The sequence below is a fragment of the Rhamphochromis longiceps genome, linkage group LG7, assembly GCF_057381845.1.
Source record: "Rhamphochromis longiceps isolate RC_006_pf linkage group LG7, R_longiceps_female_GT1.1, whole genome shotgun sequence".
NCBI lineage: Eukaryota > Metazoa > Chordata > Actinopteri > Cichliformes > Cichlidae > Rhamphochromis > Rhamphochromis longiceps.
In genome coordinates, this window is record NC_140563.1 from 34,876,754 (window position 1) to 34,895,984 (window position 19,231).

Genomic DNA, 19,231 nt, shown 5'->3' on the forward strand with positions numbered 1-19,231 from the left:
CCATCACAGTAAGCAGGCAGCAAACACCTTGAGGTGACCTTGCAGCCCTCATACGTTTTTGTTTTAGTTAATAAAAACAAGGCAGGTGTTGGAATCAGCTCACCTGAAGCAGAGGCTGATCAAGTGTGTTGAGACAGAAACGGTAAGAGCAGCGTAACGCATCGAGGACTCATTAAATAATAGAACAGGGCTCATTTTTAACATCCAAAATGATTCCATTACACGGTTGTCAGCTCCAACAGGTAAGAGGTGGATTACATCTTTTAAGATCTGTTGCCTATTCACAGAATATTGGCACATACCATGTGAATAGTGCCATGGAAGGCATTGCCATGAAGCCTCCAGATACACAGTTTTTGTGCTGATACTAATGCCAGAAGAGGTTTGATATCATCTGGCTTTAGTGTACACACTGCGTCCAGCTTTTAGGTACAGTCTATGATATAACTCCAGTTCAGTGTGTATGTGAAATACTCCTGAAAGCTTGTATTAGCAATTGTTGCTTAGCCACCCGGTAGATACTGACGAACACTGACACATTTAAATTTAATCCTTAAAATTTACAAAAATAAATATATCAACTTTGTAATCACAGGGTGTGCAACTTTAAATTATTTAATAAAACTGCTTATTTCTTATTTATTTTACAATAATGTATGCCTGGCAGAAAAAAAATCCAGTGTTTCTGAATCAATATTTCATGCAAGGCCATCATAAAATATGCATAAGCAGTTAGAAATTAAAGGCTCAGGTGTGGTGAGTGTTGTAATATTGACTGTACATCTGCAGTGGCACTATTAATTAGCATATTAAAAAAAGTGCCTTGTTTCTCCCTATCCCCCTCTGATCTAAAACATGCTGGGGACCCACTACTCAGGCACCCTCCTGCTGGGTCTGGGCTTGGCTCAGAGCAAACCAGTCATGGTATACTGCTTCAGAGGCTCTGAATGAGGACGCAACCCTGTTTTTCAATGCACACAGATGTTTTTCCAGTTCCTTCCCGCTATGGCTGTTCCATCTCCTGTCATCCGTGGTAAAACTGGTCCGTGCCATTGGACCAAACAAAAGATCAAACAGCCGGACAGCACCCCATCACGCACACTTGTTGTTACGTCACTGTGTTATTTTGTCAGTATTTTGCCCCACTGCCTTTTCTTTTCTATGACTTTTTGTTTTCAAAACTATATATTTTCTAAAGTACTGGTGACCATACAATGTATATAACTTTAATTTAAACCCTTAACTTCTTCTATAGTTTATACTGGCTGTATGTTTATGTTACAATAAGAAGCCCACACTGGAGCTCCAGGTCTTTGTTCACGTTTTACTCCTTAAATTATGTCTACTGGGCCACCTGGTGGTGGGTCATGATAATACAAGCAACTCAAATCCTTAAATATGGAAGTATATGTAAATTAATATGAACTAAGATTTGATTTTGAGATCATGTTAAGTATTTAAATGGTTAATCAAACTTCATACAATGTGAGGAATTACTCACTTTTTCTTAGTTTCTGTTAACCTGTTGCTCTTAGGTTTTTGCTATATTGGCTGAGAAAGGCTGGTTGATTATAGCAAAGGTCTGTCTTCACGTCATCTCATCTTGAGCTGAGGTGAATATAAAACAGCCTGTAAGTAAATGAACATTTTCTGTATTTTATTATGAGGAAAATTTGGGTTTATTAGATTTCTAAATCACTTTTTCACTCTTTTCTCCTTTTATCTCCTTTGTCTTGGACATTTATACTTTCTTTAACCAACTTCAGTTATTTCTGTGGAACCTGAGAGCCAAATAAGACGGCCACAGCAGAACAGCGGCTGAATCCAAAAAACAATACGCAATAGTAATAACATTTATGCTATAAATAATCTCCTGGAGAAACAACCATGTCATCGCCCTCTTTTATGGACATACTCAGACTGCAGGAAGGCCAGAGGACAGTGGTCTGTGTACACTAAAGACAGCCCTTCTGTTCCTGTATGGTAAACACAAGTGTTACGTAAACCCGAGAGCTTCAACTGGGTCAGCACCCAGTTGTAGGCAAACACAGAGGAGGAAAGTACATTTTGTAATTACACAAAATTAAAAAAAACTTTTTCAAAAATACCTTGCCTAGTAAATTAAAATTGTTTTTCTTCCCAGTGAATTTGCACTGACTGTTTGAAGATTACTTTACTGCAGTTAACACATGAAGTGCCCAGAGGAAGATAACAAGGAGACATATAAAAAAAAACAAACAAAAAAAAAAAAACCTCAACTCACTCTATTATTCTGGATAGAGATGAGAGCCTGTGGGGGTGGTGGGGAACAAAAGTGTACATGTTGCTTTCTTGTGCCTGATAAGTGAGTACACTCTGCACTTGTGGATCAAAACAGGGAGCAGGTGTCATAATGTGACCCGAGGCCAGCGCTCACTGAAGCAGGCCCTGTTGAGTCACATGGAAACGACAGCCTGCAGCCTGGAAATGTCAACTGGATGTTGTGTGCATGCCCTTTAGGGGGAAATGTTACAGTAGTATCTCAATTTTTACTAAAGAATGCTGAAAATATGTGAAAAAATGTTCAATAATTTATTCATTGAGCAATATAACATCTCTAGAGACAGTTAAATGCAACTTCCACTCACTTACAGTTGATAAATACACCAATCCAAAAAAAAATAAATAAAAAAATCCACACATAAAAATGAAAGAAATATTAATTTTCTTTATTGACATGCCTCGTGTACAGTTTCAAACATTGGTCCTGTGAACAGCATGCTGTAGCTCATTACTGTCACCAGGGGGTCAGTGTCACAAACAACCAGTCTGTGGACTATCAATGGCTCAGTCACAGTAGAGCAAGTATCCCAAAAGTCTCACTGTAAAGAACAAATCTTTGAGCTTAAAATGTAAGAAATGAAGGTGTAAAATTGGCAGCTCATTGTCCAGACTGTCCTGGAATTATAAAATGGAAGGTTTTTGTTACTTCAGAGTTCTACATTTTTATTTTACTTTTTTTGTTAAAACAAGACAAAACTGAAAAACACAAATCGGGAACTTTTCTGTTGTTTAATTATCCATCACTCAGTGACTTTGTTGTAATGATCAAAGGTGAGTTCTTTAATGGGGGTAGGGGACTGAAACTCATGAAAATACTGTTAAAAAGTCCTACGTGTTTGTGTATTTATTACGCAAAAACATTTATTCATACATGTGTAATGACAAAGTTGAATCCTAATTTTCTAAGGTTTCATTGTGAAATGCATGCTCAACTGGGTTAAGATCAGGTGGCTGAGGTGGCCATTTAACAATGTTGTTCTGGTACACGATCTGTCCAAAGAATGCTTTTGCAGAACTATGATGGCTGTCTTAGAAAAAAAATTTCTTCTTCTTTTAGCAAAGTCCAATCAACCCTTTCTATTCTTGAGACTTATGAATAGCTTGCACCTTGCAGTGAACCCTCTGTATTTACTTTCATGCAGTCTTGTCTTTATGGTAGATTTGGAAATCGATACCCTGACCTCTTCAGGTATGGATATTGTTAACTTGGCTTGTTGTTGTGAAGGAGTTTCTCATCACCACGGAACTTATTCTGGGAACATTTCTCCAGTACTTTCTTTCTCAGGATGCACAAAACCTTTCCCTTTTATAATATTTTGGCAATTTATCAGATGGGTTGGGTTTTTCGGCAGCTTTTTATCATTTTATCCAAAACAAATCTCAAGCCACCTTCACCCCATTCATTTAAACAGGTTGCAGTATCTTATTGCCGTTTAATGGTACCAAAGTTGCCTTGAAGACGGCAACTGACAGCAAGTTGATGCAGACCATTTTTCCCACCCAGTCTCCAAACATCATTTTCCCTAGTGATTAAGGATAAGTGAGTGTCTGTGCTGTCTGTGCCTTATAGTAGGTAAAGTAGGTAAATACCTTCACAAACAGCCACAAAAGCAGGACTATGAGCAGTGTAGCTTTAATAGTATTTATTAAAGTTTGTTTTCAAGTCATGTCTGTAGTTTTCTCATGCCAGTCACTGTAGTCTTAAAGAAGTCGAGTCACCTTCTTCTCAAGCTCTCAAGATAATAAAACCGGAATTGAAAACTAAGTATCTTTTTTTGTAATTTATGTGATGATGATGGGTGGTATCAAGTATCAGGCCCAGGTCCAGAATTAGCACAGGAAAGACTCCTATCCAACCCATGGGATGTCTTTAGAAAATGTGAAAGAACATAAAATGTACTTACTTTATGGACCATCTGGAGAAGCTAGATGTGCTACCAGGATTTTTTCCTGTAATTTGACACATTTCTTACAATTTAAGCTCCTGCACAGACATGCTGAAAGATTTTCCATTTACTACAGCAACATTTCCTCATGATGTGGAAAAATTAAGATTTACTTCTAAAACTGCATTTATATTAAGATATCTCAGGGATTAAATTTGTACTTAAACTTAGCTTCCCTTAGAGAAAGACAACCTTCAATGCTCCAGCCCACAAGATCAATCTGAGTCTGAGCCAGGAGTCTAGCATGCCTACCTTACAGTATGCAGACACAGTTATGTCAACCTCTCAGTCTCTAATATTACTCCAAAGCTTCTTGATGCAGGTCACTTTGACAAATTTGATCAGACTAATTTTTTGTACATTTCACGTTAGTTACCTAGTGATCCTTGTGTATGGACAGTCCGAATTTTTCTTATTATGCTGGCTTAACGTTAACAGGCAAGTCTTGTTTGGGGGCTTATTAACCCCAATCCAGACTTTAAGCTAAAGTATGAAAGACAAGAACAAAATGACGAGCCGTGACCTCCTTACCGTTTAGTGGTGAACATAATTTATTTACAATCGTACAATTTATTCTGTATTATTAGAAGATTAAGCACACGACAGTGTATAAATAAAGAGGTTTGTACAAACTTGCATGACTGAAAAGGGGTCAAAACCAAGATGATTAAGCAGCCTGACCAAAAATCAACTGAAATGGTAAATTATTGATAACTAACTTCACTAAATCACTACCTCATTCAACACTCCCAACACTGTCAATTCAACTCACATTAAAAACATGAACAAAACATTCAATAGTGAAGTAAGATGATTATTGAAGGAGCTAAACCCTCCCAAATGTTTTAGTGTATGACACACTAACCAGACATCCAAAGAAAAAAATATATATAAAAAAAACAAAACAGAAATCAATGTGAGAGAAAACGGTCCAACTACCTTAGGTTTCTGGGAAAGAATATCAGCCAGAGAGAAACAAAGTCCAAGAAGATAAAAACTTACCAAACTCTGGCAAGACGGGAGGGTTAAACACTGACTTCACAGAGCGACGGCTGCAAACGGAAAAGCAAGATATCCATTTTGCTACTCAAGCCAGCAGAGAGCAAGCACAGCTGAGAAGTCCCAGAGTCCAAGGCCATCACAGCCCCATTCCACGCGAAGTTCAAGCGATTTCAGGAGGATCACAAAAACCGGCAAGGTAGGTTTTTTTTTTTCCTCCCCCCTTCACTCTAAAGGGTAATCACATTTTTCTCCAACATCAGCCGGTTACTGTGACACAAAACCACCTCACTTCAATCCCAACATTTCTTTAGTTCAATAAAACTCACACACAAATAAGAAGCTGAAAACGTGAACATCCATGCACAGGGGGCCCCAAAACACCCTGATGTGTAACAAAAGAGAAAAACAAACAAACAAACAAACAAACAAACAAGTCCTTTGGGAGGAAAAGTTGGGCTAGAGTCCATTGTCTGAAAGGCGATCACTTCCAGGCTTCAAAGTCAAACTCCCAGTTTTCATATTCTCTGGATCTTTTCAGCAACTACAACGGGGTTCTCCTTACGGATCTTTGCGGCAGCTTCAGCTTTATAGTCGTATGGACAGTTGTGCTTATCGGAGTAACGGTGAATTCCGCAAAACAGATTTCCACAGCGACAGTCAAAACCTGAAACAGCAGAAAAGGAAAGGAAAAGGTCTTACAGGATGAGGCAGGGGGGTAAAAAATGATACCAGAACACACCACTGTCTTTCACAGTTTTTTGATTTTACACTTTTTTTTTTTTTTCTTCACTAAACCCGGACTTTTCCAAACAAAACACAAATCTTAAAGTCAACCTGTTCTGCTCAGTTCCATCTCCATGTTTTTATTCTTGGACTCAACTTAAGTTGTTTTACGTGGCTTGCGGTTCAAAAATAATCCTGATTAGTTAAGCCTGAGATGCTTGATTTGGATTTTCTTTGTTGCAGCCTCCTATTTCTTCATTGTCTTCATCAACTGGTGTCTTGGTACATCTGGTGACCAAGTTCCCTCTAAGCTGCGCGTGTGCGCACAAAAAAAATAAGAATAAAATCCAACCTGAATTGAAATTAAAATAAATGTGTAACAATTCATTCTGTGCCGTTTTGCAGTGTGAGTCAGTGACAGGTGACTGGCTGCTCCAGCCAATAATGTGATTCACATTCGTATATACGCAGCTAAATAAAGTCGTTGACAGGTTATGACAGCGTCCTTATGTGCCGCCACCAGTGTTTTAGCTAGGAAAGCGGTGTGGCCAATGTGGAGTGAATACACGCTAATGACAACGTGTGCAACCACTGGAGATGTGAGCAGGACAGACGGAAAAATTGACGGAAAAAGTGTGGACTTCAAACTAGGGCTGTGCGATATGACCAAAATCTCATATCCCGATATAAGACATCTATCATCCCGATAATGATATAAATCACAAAAATTTAACATTTTCTGTAAATTCTGTGAATCTCGGGCAGCTCGACTTGCGTGAAGTGTTTTCAGCTGGGCGTGGTATGCCTGGAGTCCAGTGTTTTAACCGATGCATGAAACGATTTTAGACATAAGTTGTAAAGGCCGCAGTTTTCTTTGTGAGTATTTATTACACAGTGTGTAAGCGATCACTTTCTAACACAACACCTGGAGCTAAGTGGGCAAAACAATCGCATGAGTGCTGCTGTTTGACTGAGGAAGAATAAAGTAGTCATGGTAAACCAATCACATGACCACTTCAAGATGACAAAGCAACAAGGTGATATAGTTTTTAAATTGTGTTGATAGGCCACGTAAAACCAGAGTCAAGATAAATATATACGCGGGTTTTTTCCTCAATAGTTTTGTAACGTTTACCGTCAGGACAGCGCTAGCAAGCACTCTCTGCTTATGACGAAGAAAATACAAAAAACCCCCCAAAAAAACCCTGCCCTTTCGTGTTGGTGGAAAAATGCACCATATTGACCATTCAAAAAAAATGATATGGCAACATGACGTTTGGTTGTTTAGGACGAGGGGGGAAGACTGCGCACCCGCCAGAGAGAGAGAACGAGAGAGAGAGCGAGAGAGCACGCGAGCAACTTTTGAGATGTGAGAGATTTGTGACGTTTTGTGTGTGTAGTGTTGTGGATAGTTTTGTGTTGTGTGTCAGAACAATGAGGCGACTGCTGTCTCCAGGTAACAAACAGGAGTGATACACCTGCTGCTGTCAGACCTGCAGGTATCAGGCTGTGATGTTCTCCTTTATAGTGAACAGAAATTATTTTTTTGGAGTGGCACAAATAATTTCTGGCATCTTATTGAATGCAGAACAGCTGATCGCTATACAAATAGTTTGAAATGGTTATTAAAAAAGGTAAAAGTTAAATGGCTGCAAACAACTTTGTTTGCAAAACTTGTCCATATGATTTTAAAATTGACAATTTATATTTGCATTTAAAGTTATGAAGTATGATTCAGTAAACATGTTTGTGGTTGTTACAGTAGAAAACATAACTTTTTCTACTCTGATTTTATGTTTTTAGATCAATTGTGTTAATACAGTATGTCAAAATGAAAACATGAAAAGAATGATACTAAACACGGTAAAGTAAATAGTTTTTAAAGGTGAAATGTAGAGGAAAAATCTAAAGTAGTGAAAAATAGCCAATTATACCCTGGACCCCAGAGGGTTAAAAAAAATAAAAAATAAAAATATTAAAAACAGTAACTAATAGTTACTTTTGAAGTAATGAATTACTTTTAGAATCTTGTAACTCAGTTACTAACTCAGTAACTAGTAACTATAATTAATTACTTTTTCAAAGTAACTTACCCAACACTGTAAACGAGTGACCACTGTATACAAATACTGAGAAATATACAATTTGAAACCTCTCTCTTTTGCTCTGAGGCGCAGAGGAAAATATATCGACAAGACGATGAACATCATCTACCGATATGTTCGGTAAATGCCCAAGACATCTTGAGAAATGCAAATCGCCACTTGATTAATCTATTTGGTTGACTTGTTTTGGAAAACCGACAGTAAACAAGGAGCAAATATCACACCGGAAACAAAGTGCTATACAGGAGTTTCTCCACCGGAAGTAGAATATGCTAAGGTGCACATAGTCTATGCTGGTGTGACCACAGTGCACATGTCTGCCGTTGCTCACAATGGTCCAAGGGTCCGCGCAGGGAGTTTGTGTTTGCTCAGACATATGAGAAATTAGAGGGAAAATTGCTAGTGACTTTAAAAATCCATCCATCTCTTTGTGAGACATCTTACCTGTAAGGCCAACCTTTTTACGACACATGAAGCACCGATTCTTCTTGGGTTTGGGGGGCTCGGGGGATTTGGAGTCTTCACTGCCAGCAGTGGAGGGATGCGAGGCTGAGACGGCTGGCTGACTCACAACTGGAAAAAGAAGGAAAAAAAGACTAGACTTAAACTAGAGCTAGGCCTTCGTATAAAGGTTTGTAAACTGGGTGGTGAAAACACAAATATTCACCATTTCTTTCATTTCTACCTTAAATAACCTCATACTAATGACACGTTTCTCATTTCATGGTAAAAATAAGGGCAAAAGCAGAACATAAATCTGTTAGTCACACTTTTCCACCCTCAGGACTGAACACTCAGTAAAGTGGTTGTCTGTCTATGTGTTAGCCCTTTGACAGGGTGGCGACCTCTTCAGGGTCCCTCTGCCTCTCGCCTTATGACAGCTGGGATAGACTCTAGGCTCCAGGCTCCAGCCAGCCCCGATTCAAGAGAATGGATGGACGGAGAAAACAGATCCATTTTTAGTGCCCACCTGGCTCTATGAGCTCCACTTTACTGCCTGACGCTCCTTTCTCTTCAGAGGAGAGACTCATCTCAGTCATCTGTTGTGTTACAGAAATGGCAGGTGAAATCCCACTGCAAAGGATAAAAAAAGGAAAATAAATAAATAAACAGATTTAAAGTGGACCTATTGTGCTCTTACTTTCTGTCATGTTTATACTGGTGCTCATGCTATGTACGAGTAATCCCTGTACTAAACGCAGAAGTTTTTTTCTTCTCTTGAATCTCTATGACGTCACTTTAAATGGATATCCCCAGATATGATTTTTTTCAGGCAGAGAAATAGCCAATCACAGAGAAGTCTACTTAAAAGGAGAGGATCTAAAACTGCCCGTTTCAGACAGTGGGTGTATTTGTGAATTCGAATTGTGAATCATGCTAAGCTGCTCTACAGTAATCAAAAAATACATATATGGAAATAAGCAGAACAGGTCCGCTTTAATATTCCCATGTTCCATATATCAAACGTAGCATCTCAAACACACAACACGTTTGAGATGCTACAAAAGGATCCATTGTTTTAGGGACAAAGTTTCTGCAGGTTTCCACAACTTAAATTTCCAAAGACCATTTTAAAAGCATTGTAAGTGGAATTTAAGCTGCAAATACAAGCAGCTGAAACAAGTTGCTGGGTTCAGTCTAAGAAACAGAAAATCGAAGCAAATTGGAGCAGAGCTGCTGCTTCTACGCGATTTCCTTTGGAGGTTTTCAGGGCATGCCCAAGCAGAAGACACTGAGGCAGACCCTCAACCCTCTGAGATGATTATACTTCTCATCTCAGAATCCCCCAGGAGAAATGGGGCTAAGGAGAACGACAACTAAATGGTAAATGGCCTGTATTTGTATAGCGCTTTTCTAGTCCTTAAGGATCCCAAAGCGCTTTACACAACCTGTCATCCACCCATTCACGCACACATTCACACACTGGTGATGTCTTGCTCAAGGACACAACGACTGAGACTGTCGTTGTGTCCGGGGCTTGAACTGGCAACCTTCCGATTACAAGGCGAACTCTTGAGCCACGATCGCCCCAACGGAGAATACCCTGCTTAGCTTACTGCCATTCCAAGGTTAGATAAGCAGAAGACCATGAATGGATGAAACTACACACAGTCCTGAATGGTCACAAAATTATTGTACAGCTGTAAGAGACTACTGATTCGCCTGAAGGAAATCCCAGTTTTTACCTCTACATAAACCAAATCTTGATGGTTGCTGATGTTTTACATTCCTGCCATAGATGCCACTTCCTGTCACTGTTTGACAGGCACCCTACTGGGTCCACTCACCTGAGTGCCTCTGTGGCAGCAGCAGCATCAGAGGCAGCGGCGGCCTCAGCTGCCACCTCTGCAGCAGCAACTGCAGCAGCCGCAGCATTATTCAGGGTGGCCTCTAACCTCTGGATTGCAGAAGCCTCAGCTGTGGAGCTGCTGCCTGAGGAGAAATAAATCACAGCATGCCACAGTGAGACACAGGGGATGAAGGCAGAGCAGCTGCACACAGACGAGGAGAAGAAAATAAAACCTGAGGTCTTACCCACTCCACTCAAAGAACCAACTCCTCCATTATTCTGTCGTGACAGGTGCTCCTTGTGGCACACGGAGCACATGCCGTTAGTCCTGGGGTTGCCATAAAAACCACAGCCAGTGGCACAGAGGATAGGAACTGGGCTTTGATTGGTCTCCTGGGCCATAGCGGTATTTCTGCCACCTGATGAGCTGACCTGGAGACAGACATACAAAAAATAAAAGGCATCGTTACCGCAGCAGAGTCACATAGCACAAAGACACTACTGAAGAGGAAAGAAATGACCATGTCCTGAACCTAAAGCAGTTATATTCACATCTGTACCTGATGTGTAGCCTTTTTATTAAATCACTGACTCAGTTGGAAGCTGTTCCAAATCAGCTGTCACGAAACCCATTATCACCATCAGCCTCACATGTTTACATCTCATTATGTGTAATAAACGCAATTATTCGTTATTCTTTTGGGGACATAAATTTTAAAGAGCAGCTAATCACTGAAAACCTCTCTCCAGCCAATAATTGAGGTTGTTGCTTTACTTTGTGCGAGTTTCACTTCAGTTTAGTATTCTCCCTGAAAAGTTAGCTAGTCGTGTGATTTATAAGGCTGCATAATATCTGGATGTTTGCTCACTGGACCCTCTGATATTTGCATTATTTTAATGTGAAATAAATTCTTAGCTTGTCCAGCTGATGTTTTACTTTATTAAGACACTTATTACATGGTGTTCTATTGTCATTTATTTTGGATTTTTATTTATTAGGTTCCTTCATCTTATTTTTTCTACTCATCCAAGTTAGTACCTAATTTGTGTATTTGACATTTTGAAATAAATTTTGAGTCATTTTACTTTTTAGCTATTCTGTTATAGGTCATGTGTGCTGCAACAGGAATTTCAACTTACCTATATATAGAATCTGAAAAATAAAAACTACAAAACAAAATGTGTGAAACTAAATATTAGTTTGTTCCAAAGTGGGTTCAAACAGGAAAGGGAGCGGCAGCAGAGTTCACAAGGAAGGAAGCTCAAACGAACATCAATCAAAAAAATAAAATAAAAGTACAAACTGTGACTGCAGTGGAATTTTTATTGTTTTTAATCCCCTATTTTCACGTCACTGCAAAAGAAGAGGTCTTTCTCTATTGTGACTTTACTCCACTTAAAAAGGGCTTAGACAAATGACTAAAGACCACCACAAACATAAAAAAAGAAAAAGACAAGCCCACATTTTTTGACGCTTCCCCAGTGACAGTACACAACTACAACATGTAGATTTTTCCCTAAGCACCTACGCATCATTACCTCTGGCACTTCAGCCACTTTTCATACCCAAAAATAAAAATGAATAAAAACCCATGGGAGATATCCTACTGCTTCACAAGGACAGCTTTCTCTGTCTTTGCTATGTTTAAGTGTGAGCGAGAAGCAAGGCTTCAGAGTGGCAGTGAGAAGGACTACTGAGACCTTCTGTTGCTTTTAGTTTTCCTCTGACTGACCATTGTAGCTTAAATCACAGTATAACCATTAACTAATATGGACGGTGATTATTAACTTTAGATTACATCAAACCCCAAAGACAATGTATAATGACAAATAGTGATATAAACCCCAACTATGAATATTTTTTGTACTAAAACCCCTTGACATACTAGTGAAATTTACTCATGAAATCTTCACTCAGATTTTAATCTAATAAAATAATGCCCATTAAAACTTGACTTACTTCCCTTTCACTGGAGCTTCAGGGGACACCTCACTATTTTCTAATAATAAAATTGCTGAGGTGTAATCACATGACCTGAGCCTCAAGTGCCATGAACCAGATAACAGTGTTGAGGCACACTGTCAACAGCCTTGGTTAGAAATGTTATTTATTTAGTGTGTAAACCAAACAGCATTCTTGACCTTTGCTTGAAAAGAGTGCAGAAGGACAAAAAAACAACAATAAAAAAAAAACAAAAAAAAAAAAACATCTTTAATCAGTGCTCAGACTACACAATGATTTCTGTTTCAATGGTCGCTCCGTCAGAAAATCACGTCTTCCTGACAAATGAATCATGTCTGTGGCAATAAATGGTATTTGTGTGTGCCCACACAAACCTGTAGTTGAAAAAATTTATGCAGGACACCAATGTCTTCTACAGATGGTTGAGGTCCAATTACAGTAATCACCCTGAAAGTATGAAAATCCTTCAACAGTACAAACTGAGCCCAATCTAATGGGCAAGGTTAAACTGCCCATGCAGGTACTGTAAGAATTTGCCAAAAGTTGCCAACATCAGCATTGCTGGCATCAGCAGCATTGCATCCTTACAGGTTAAATGTGCAGCTATGATTGATGGTCATTATCAAAGTTTTCTTGACCAACTGGCTCGTGACAAAGCATTTCCAAATTATTCAGTAAAATGAATCAATTTAAAATAAAAATATAAGCATAACTAAATCAGAAACCTTAAACAATTCAATGACATGAATAAAGCCAAATGAAACCCAAGTGAATTTAAAAAAAAAAAAAAAAAACACTAAATAAAACAAAAAAAGAGAACACGCAATAAAAATGATTAGATAACTTCTTCTTACCCAAAACTGAAAGCAGCTTGCTTCAAAATTACCGTAATTGTCGGGCTATAAGCCGCTACTTTTTGCACAAGCTTTGAACCCTGCGGCTTTTAGTCAGGTGCGGGTTTTCTATGGATTGTCCATGATTTTTGTCATATCGTAAGACGATTTGTTTTGTTTGTTCCGCTGTTGTACGGCACTACGTTGTCTGGCGGAAGGGCATGTGATCAGACACACAGTATCGGGGTTCAAGAGTGGTATGTTGGTCACGTGTCCATCCGCCAGGCAACATAGTGCTGTACAAGTAGCGCGAAAAACAAACTTCAAATTAACGCTACGCGTTCAGCGGGAGTCATGGATGACGAGCGGCGATAAACTTGCGAAAAGCAAGTTATGCTCAACTCCACCGGTGGAACCTGACAGCGTGGAAAAGTGTGAAAACATCCATGATCACCAACGGATTTCAAAGGGCTGGACTGCTGCATTATGGAGAGGAGGACACCGCCACGGCCCTTCAGAGGGTGTTCGACTCTGACACTGACAACGAGGATTTCTTTGGTTTTGAAAGTGACAACGAATGAAAGAAGCGGAGAGTGGATGACGAAGCCACCCTGAGCCTGTTCGTTTCCGACACTGGAGGAGAGGACTTTGGTGGTTTTAGTGCGCAGGAAGATGGTGGTGAATGACTTGACTTTTCTTCTTGTTAAAGCCGTGTCACTGCACCTGAGCCTAAAAGGTAGTCTGAATCTATTTTTCTGGTGTGCTGTAGGTTATTGTTATGTACTACATTTGTTACTCATTTATGAAGCACAGTACATGTTTCGTACTTGTAATTACCGCTACTTGTACATATACCTAAAAAGTTATGCAAATATGTACCCATAACTTGTTTTTCAAAATATTAATAAAAGTGATGTCTCCAAACAGCCATCTCTTTCCTGACAATTCCCTTTGTGCATATTCTCTTACATATGATAAGTCAACATTGAAACACCTGCGGCTTTTGGTCAGGTGCGGCTAATGTATGTACAAAACAGGATTTTCCACTGATTTTAGCTTGTGCGGCTAATATTTAGGTGCGCTTTGTAGTCCGGGAAATACGGTAATCAGAAGAGATCTCAGTTAAAAATTGATGAAAGGGCAGGCAAAAGAAAGTGCCAAGTAAAACACAATGAAATGCTAAATCAAATAAAAATGCTTTATAAGATGCTGAAAAATACTTTTAAATAATAAAGCTCACATAAGTTTAAATGAAAGTAACTATGGGTTTACTAAACTAAAGTCAAATATAAAGCTACATCTTAAACTCTAGATACCACATTATTAAATAATACTTTTTAAGGAAATAGCCAAATAAAAGAATGAAATGCTAAACTACAGAGAATTCAAGTAAAAAAAAAATCTAAATTCACAAAATACTAAAATGCTCATTAAAAAAAAATAATAAAAAAAATGCAGACTGTATAATAACAATGCAAACTCTCTTCCTCAAAGCTGAGAACAGCTTCCTGCCAGGCAAGTTTAGTCTAGTAAACAGCTGCAGCAGCCTTGTGATGACAATGATTTTTATAGGAAGTTGTGAAGATCTTGCTTCAGGGAAAATCAACTGTCTACAGTTACAGTTTATACACAGTGGAAGCAAAAGGGGAAGAATTCCCATCACTAAGTTCATATCCTGGTGAGTTACACTAGTCTTTCTCCTCTTCCCCAAAACTGTGGATAGTTAGAGACCACTGCAATGTGCAGCTTCATGTGTGTTCATTGCAGTGTGACTACAGACTGCGGAGCTCCGCTTCCAGCCAGGCTCACATGGACATGTGCATGAGGGCTTTCCACTGTCACAGGAGTGCAATGTGACACACACACACACACACACACACACACACACACACACACACACACACACGAGTTACCTCAATACACTAAGGCTGTGAACACATCTATTTATAGACAACCTCAGGAGTGCTGCAACCAGAGCTGGAACCCTGGCTAAAATTTGTATCCACGTCAGAGACAAGGTTTCTCCTTAAACATAAGAACAGCCCACACACACTTTGCTGGAACATGCAGGTGGAGGAATTTAAACAAAGGGGTGACCATAAAAATTCATAACAACACCTGTGGATAACACAAAGAGCAGCTGGAGCACGTTTATCACCCAGACAAAAGGCGAGTCACTCCTCAGCCATACTTCTGCCTTAATCCCAGAGCTAAACACGCATTTATATATCCCCAAAGGGCTCAGTCAAGTGAGGAAATATCCTTCATCTTCAACTACTTCACAGCACACAAACAGGGCCACACAACCGTTTTACTTCTACAAATCCACTGAGTCATGCTAGCAAGCTAATGCACGCTGTTTGCGTTTTAACCCCCCTTTTAAAACCAAACATTTAACAAATAATTATTCCTCATGGTGTTTGGTAACACTGTGGGTATTTTTTTCAAGGTAAAGCTGTGATTTAAAGGGTTACATAGAAATACTAGACAGCATGCTCCTTGCTAAGTATGACTCTTCTGATCTCCCCGTTAGCATGCTAAAGGCAACCTGCAGCTAGCAAGCTTAGCGTGACTAGTTTGCTTTGTTCGCTCTTTTGTTGTTTGTTTAGAGTCACCACAAATTTTATAAACAGAAGTCTCTACGATTCTTAAATAAGAGAAACAAGGGGACAAAATACACACTAAAAATAAGTGTTAAAACATCACTGCTAATTAGACACAACCTAGGGAAATTCAGATGCTACTGCGAGCTGCGGATAGATTTAAGTTGAAAAAAGGAGATTTTTAGAAAGGAGAAAGACCGGTTTTTAAATAGCTGTAAGGTTAATGCCAGGTTTAGCAGCTATATAGCCTCTTAAACCTATTTAACGTGTAGTCTTACCCTTGGAAAACTTTTTAAGGACACGTGTTAAGCAGTCAGACAGTCACTCTTTAATCCTCACTAATTAAGTAAGCCAATTTTACACCAACGTCGACGTTACTCGTTTCGGAAAATGTGCTTTTTAAACTGGTTGTAGCTACAATTAGTCCTAGACTGAGACACTTCCCGAAACAACTACTAAGTAACTAACTAACCAGCAGACTGCGGTTTAACTACTCGGTGTTATCTTACCTTTTCGTGCCAGAGAAACGCTGTTTTGTCGGCTAACAGAAACACCTGGATTTCTCTTGGAGCTGACTAACTAGGGCCGTCTAGGTTTAATCGTCGCGTGTGCCCGTTTCTTTTCGGTCCTCTCTCCGTCTGGGAGTGATGTTAGCTGCTCCCGCTGACGTCCTCAGTGTAGGAGAGGTAGTGGCATCTGTTTAGTTTTACGTGTTACGTTTGCGTCCTCTCTGCCTTCCGGTACACGTCATGAAAATTGTGATCCTCTGATTGGAGGGCATGGTTGTTGGCGAAGAGCCACTAAAGATTTCAGGACAGCAGTCCTGGTTTCTACAAACATACCTTTACCCCACATAAACAAACATCTATGTAGAAAAACAGATTTCAAAACATCAACACGGCACTAAAAGTAATGAGATCAGACAAAAACAAAACAGTACAAAACTTGGCACATCTACATTGAGTTCCACAGGTGATGCTGTAGTGTTTCCAAGGGAGAAGACTGGTCTTGACCAACATTAAAAAGACCACTTTGGACTCTTACTAACATACATACAGACAGATCCGGTACACTGATGACACCCTCACACACCGAGGAACATGTAGCAGTTTTTGTCAGAAGTTTAAATACACAAATTATGAACATGAATGTCAAGGTAATTTTATGCTTTTAATGACTTATTTGAACTTTTTTAATTTTACAATGTAACTCTTTTTGTTTAAAAATTAATAACTGGGTTCACAAGTTTGAATTTATTTTATATTTAAATTCACGCAAGATCACCACACTACACTAGCAAGGGAGGGCCTTACTAACAGCAGAGATCAACAACCCAGCAATGAACCTTAGCCACCACCTTAAGTACTGGCCTGCTGATGAAATCCTTTGGAACAGGTTGCTGCTTGCTGCTTGCTGCACGTTCGTTCAACCAGAGGCGGTAACCACTGTCCCTCCCATGAACACAGACGCAACCTACCATAACATTCATGACCATAATGAGCGCATGTGGACTTCTGACCACAGCTGCATGTAAGAATGTTGTTCATTGGCAACAGCTCAGAATTCAACACTAATTGCAGTAATCTCTGGGAAGTCACTTTCTTTTTCTGTGAGTGCTGAAATTCCAGTCAAACACTCAGGAAAACCACACGAGCATGATAACCAATCAGGGGTGCATGCTGAGGCCTCTCCTTTACACCGTCTTCACATATGACGGTGTGGTCTCCTTATAAAGTTTGCATATGACACTACAGTCATTGGGTTGTTTGCTAATGGAGAGGCGGTGACATAGAAGTGTCAGGCCTGGCGGTGTAGTGTCAAGAAACAATCATTCTCTAAATGTAGATAAGACCAAAGAAATGATTACACCACTGAGGCAGAGATAGGGAGTAAAAACCTTTAAATTTTTCTCTTACTTGATCTCACAACACTCGGCAGCTTCTGAAAAATTCTTAGAAGGCTGATGGAACTTTGGCATGTCACCCAGAAACGTTTACACAGTTGTAGAGCTAAGAGCGTCATCGCTGCCTCAGTTACAGTGTGGCGTGGAGGCTGCATTGTTCAGGACAGGAGGGCTCTCCAGCGTGTGACAAAAACTACACAGTACGTCACTAGAGCAGCCTTCCCATCACTACCACTCTTTCTTGAGTAGAGTGCAAAGTACATATAAGGTTACTGGACTTTTGGTGAGGTCCCATTGTGATTCCGGCTGCTCAAGAGCCCTGGGTCTTTATTGTATTTTTTTATAATGGGTCTAATGTTTTCAACTGGCACCTTGCCTCAAATGACCTCAGCAGCTCACAGGACAGCATAGTGGGACATTGTTTTACAGAGTTTCACACCTTGGCACCAGTGATGGTAATAGTCCATCCCTTTTTTCACACTAGGGAAACTCACATGACTGATATCGCCTCAACAACCCGAAGGACGACCTCCAAGAGAACAAAAACCATCCTGGATCAAACCACTGGGATTCTATGTCACTTGTTTTAGAACTGAAGAAGCCTCTTGGATGACCAATAAGAAGCCCAGTTGCCTTCTTTTCAAGCACTTGAGACTACCATGATATGGATGACTTGTACCCTTCTTTCATGATAGGGCTTTAACCTGAATTTGTGGATGAACTGTGTTTACAGACACTGATTTCTGGAAGTGTTCATGAGTTCCTGCAATGATTCCCATGGCAGAATCATGCCTATTTTTATGTGGTGCTGCTTGAGGGCCCAAAGATCACATCTATTCAATATTGATTCACAGCCTTGTCCAGTGCCACAGACATGAGTCTGTAGAGTCTCTGAGCTTTTTCATCATATTATAGTATGCACTGTAACTTAAGTCTGAAAATGCTCCACAATTTGTAAATGCAGTTTGCTGCACATTAGTGAACCTGTGCCCATCTTTACTTCTTTGAAATTCTACTTCTCTAAAATGCTCTTTTCGTACCCCGTCATGTTACTAACCTGTTGACAACTAACTTTATTAACATAAAATCTTTCCATAGCTGTTTTTCCAGCCTTTTGGTGTCCCATTTTTTTTGAGACGTGTTCCTCCCATCAAATTCAAAAGAACTTTATTTTTTGGTAAAATTGTATGTTTATGTTTCCTGTGTTCTGGTGTAAATATAATATGGATATCTATGATGCGCATCTTATTGCATTCTGTTTTTATTTACATTTTGCACATTTATTTATTTTGTAATTTGGGTTGTAGAATGCATTTTCTTATTGCCAAGGAAACAGAGTCAACTTTACATTTATGTATCCAAGCAAAAAAAGTAGAGTGTATCTACTTTTTGCTAAGTGGATATGTTTTACTTGGTGAACAAAGGCATTTAAAGATACATGGAGATCTAAAGAGCTAACTACTGTAGCTTATTTAATGGATGACAAAAGTAAAGTGTTATATCGTGAGTTATGTGAGAAATTCCTTTTGAAATGTAGACTT

At 39.4% G+C, this 19,231-nt stretch overlaps 1 protein-coding gene across 1 annotated transcript; it reads right to left on the reverse strand.

Annotated features, from left to right (window-relative positions):
* Positions 1-4,801: 4,801 nt before the first annotated feature.
* LOC146665739 (AN1-type zinc finger protein 5-like) lies at positions 4,802-16,496 on the reverse strand. The gene is made up of 6 exons (XM_085413481.1): positions 16,297-16,496; positions 10,634-10,820; positions 10,387-10,531; positions 9,069-9,172; positions 8,543-8,671; positions 4,802-5,934 (listed from the first exon to the last, which is right to left on the reverse strand). The coding sequence occupies exons 2-6, from the start codon at positions 10,788-10,790 to the stop codon at positions 5,786-5,788; spliced, it is 684 nt and encodes a 227-aa protein (XP_085269607.1). The 5' UTR covers positions 10,791-10,820; positions 16,297-16,496; the 3' UTR covers positions 4,802-5,785.
* Positions 16,497-19,231: the final 2,735 nt, after the last annotated feature.

Coding starts and splice junctions, on each gene's coding strand:
- LOC146665739 (XM_085413481.1), bottom strand. CDS start 10,790: ATGGCCCAGGAGACCAATCAAAGCCCAGTTCCTATCCTCTGTGCCACT. Junction 10,532..10,633: donor TGGTTCTTTGAGTGGAGTGG/GTAAGACCTCAG, acceptor ATTTCTCCTCAG/GCAGCAGCTCCACAGCTGAG. Junction 8,672..9,068: donor AGTGGAGCTCATAGAGCCAG/GTGGGCACTAAA, acceptor TTCTTTTTCCAG/TTGTGAGTCAGCCAGCCGTC.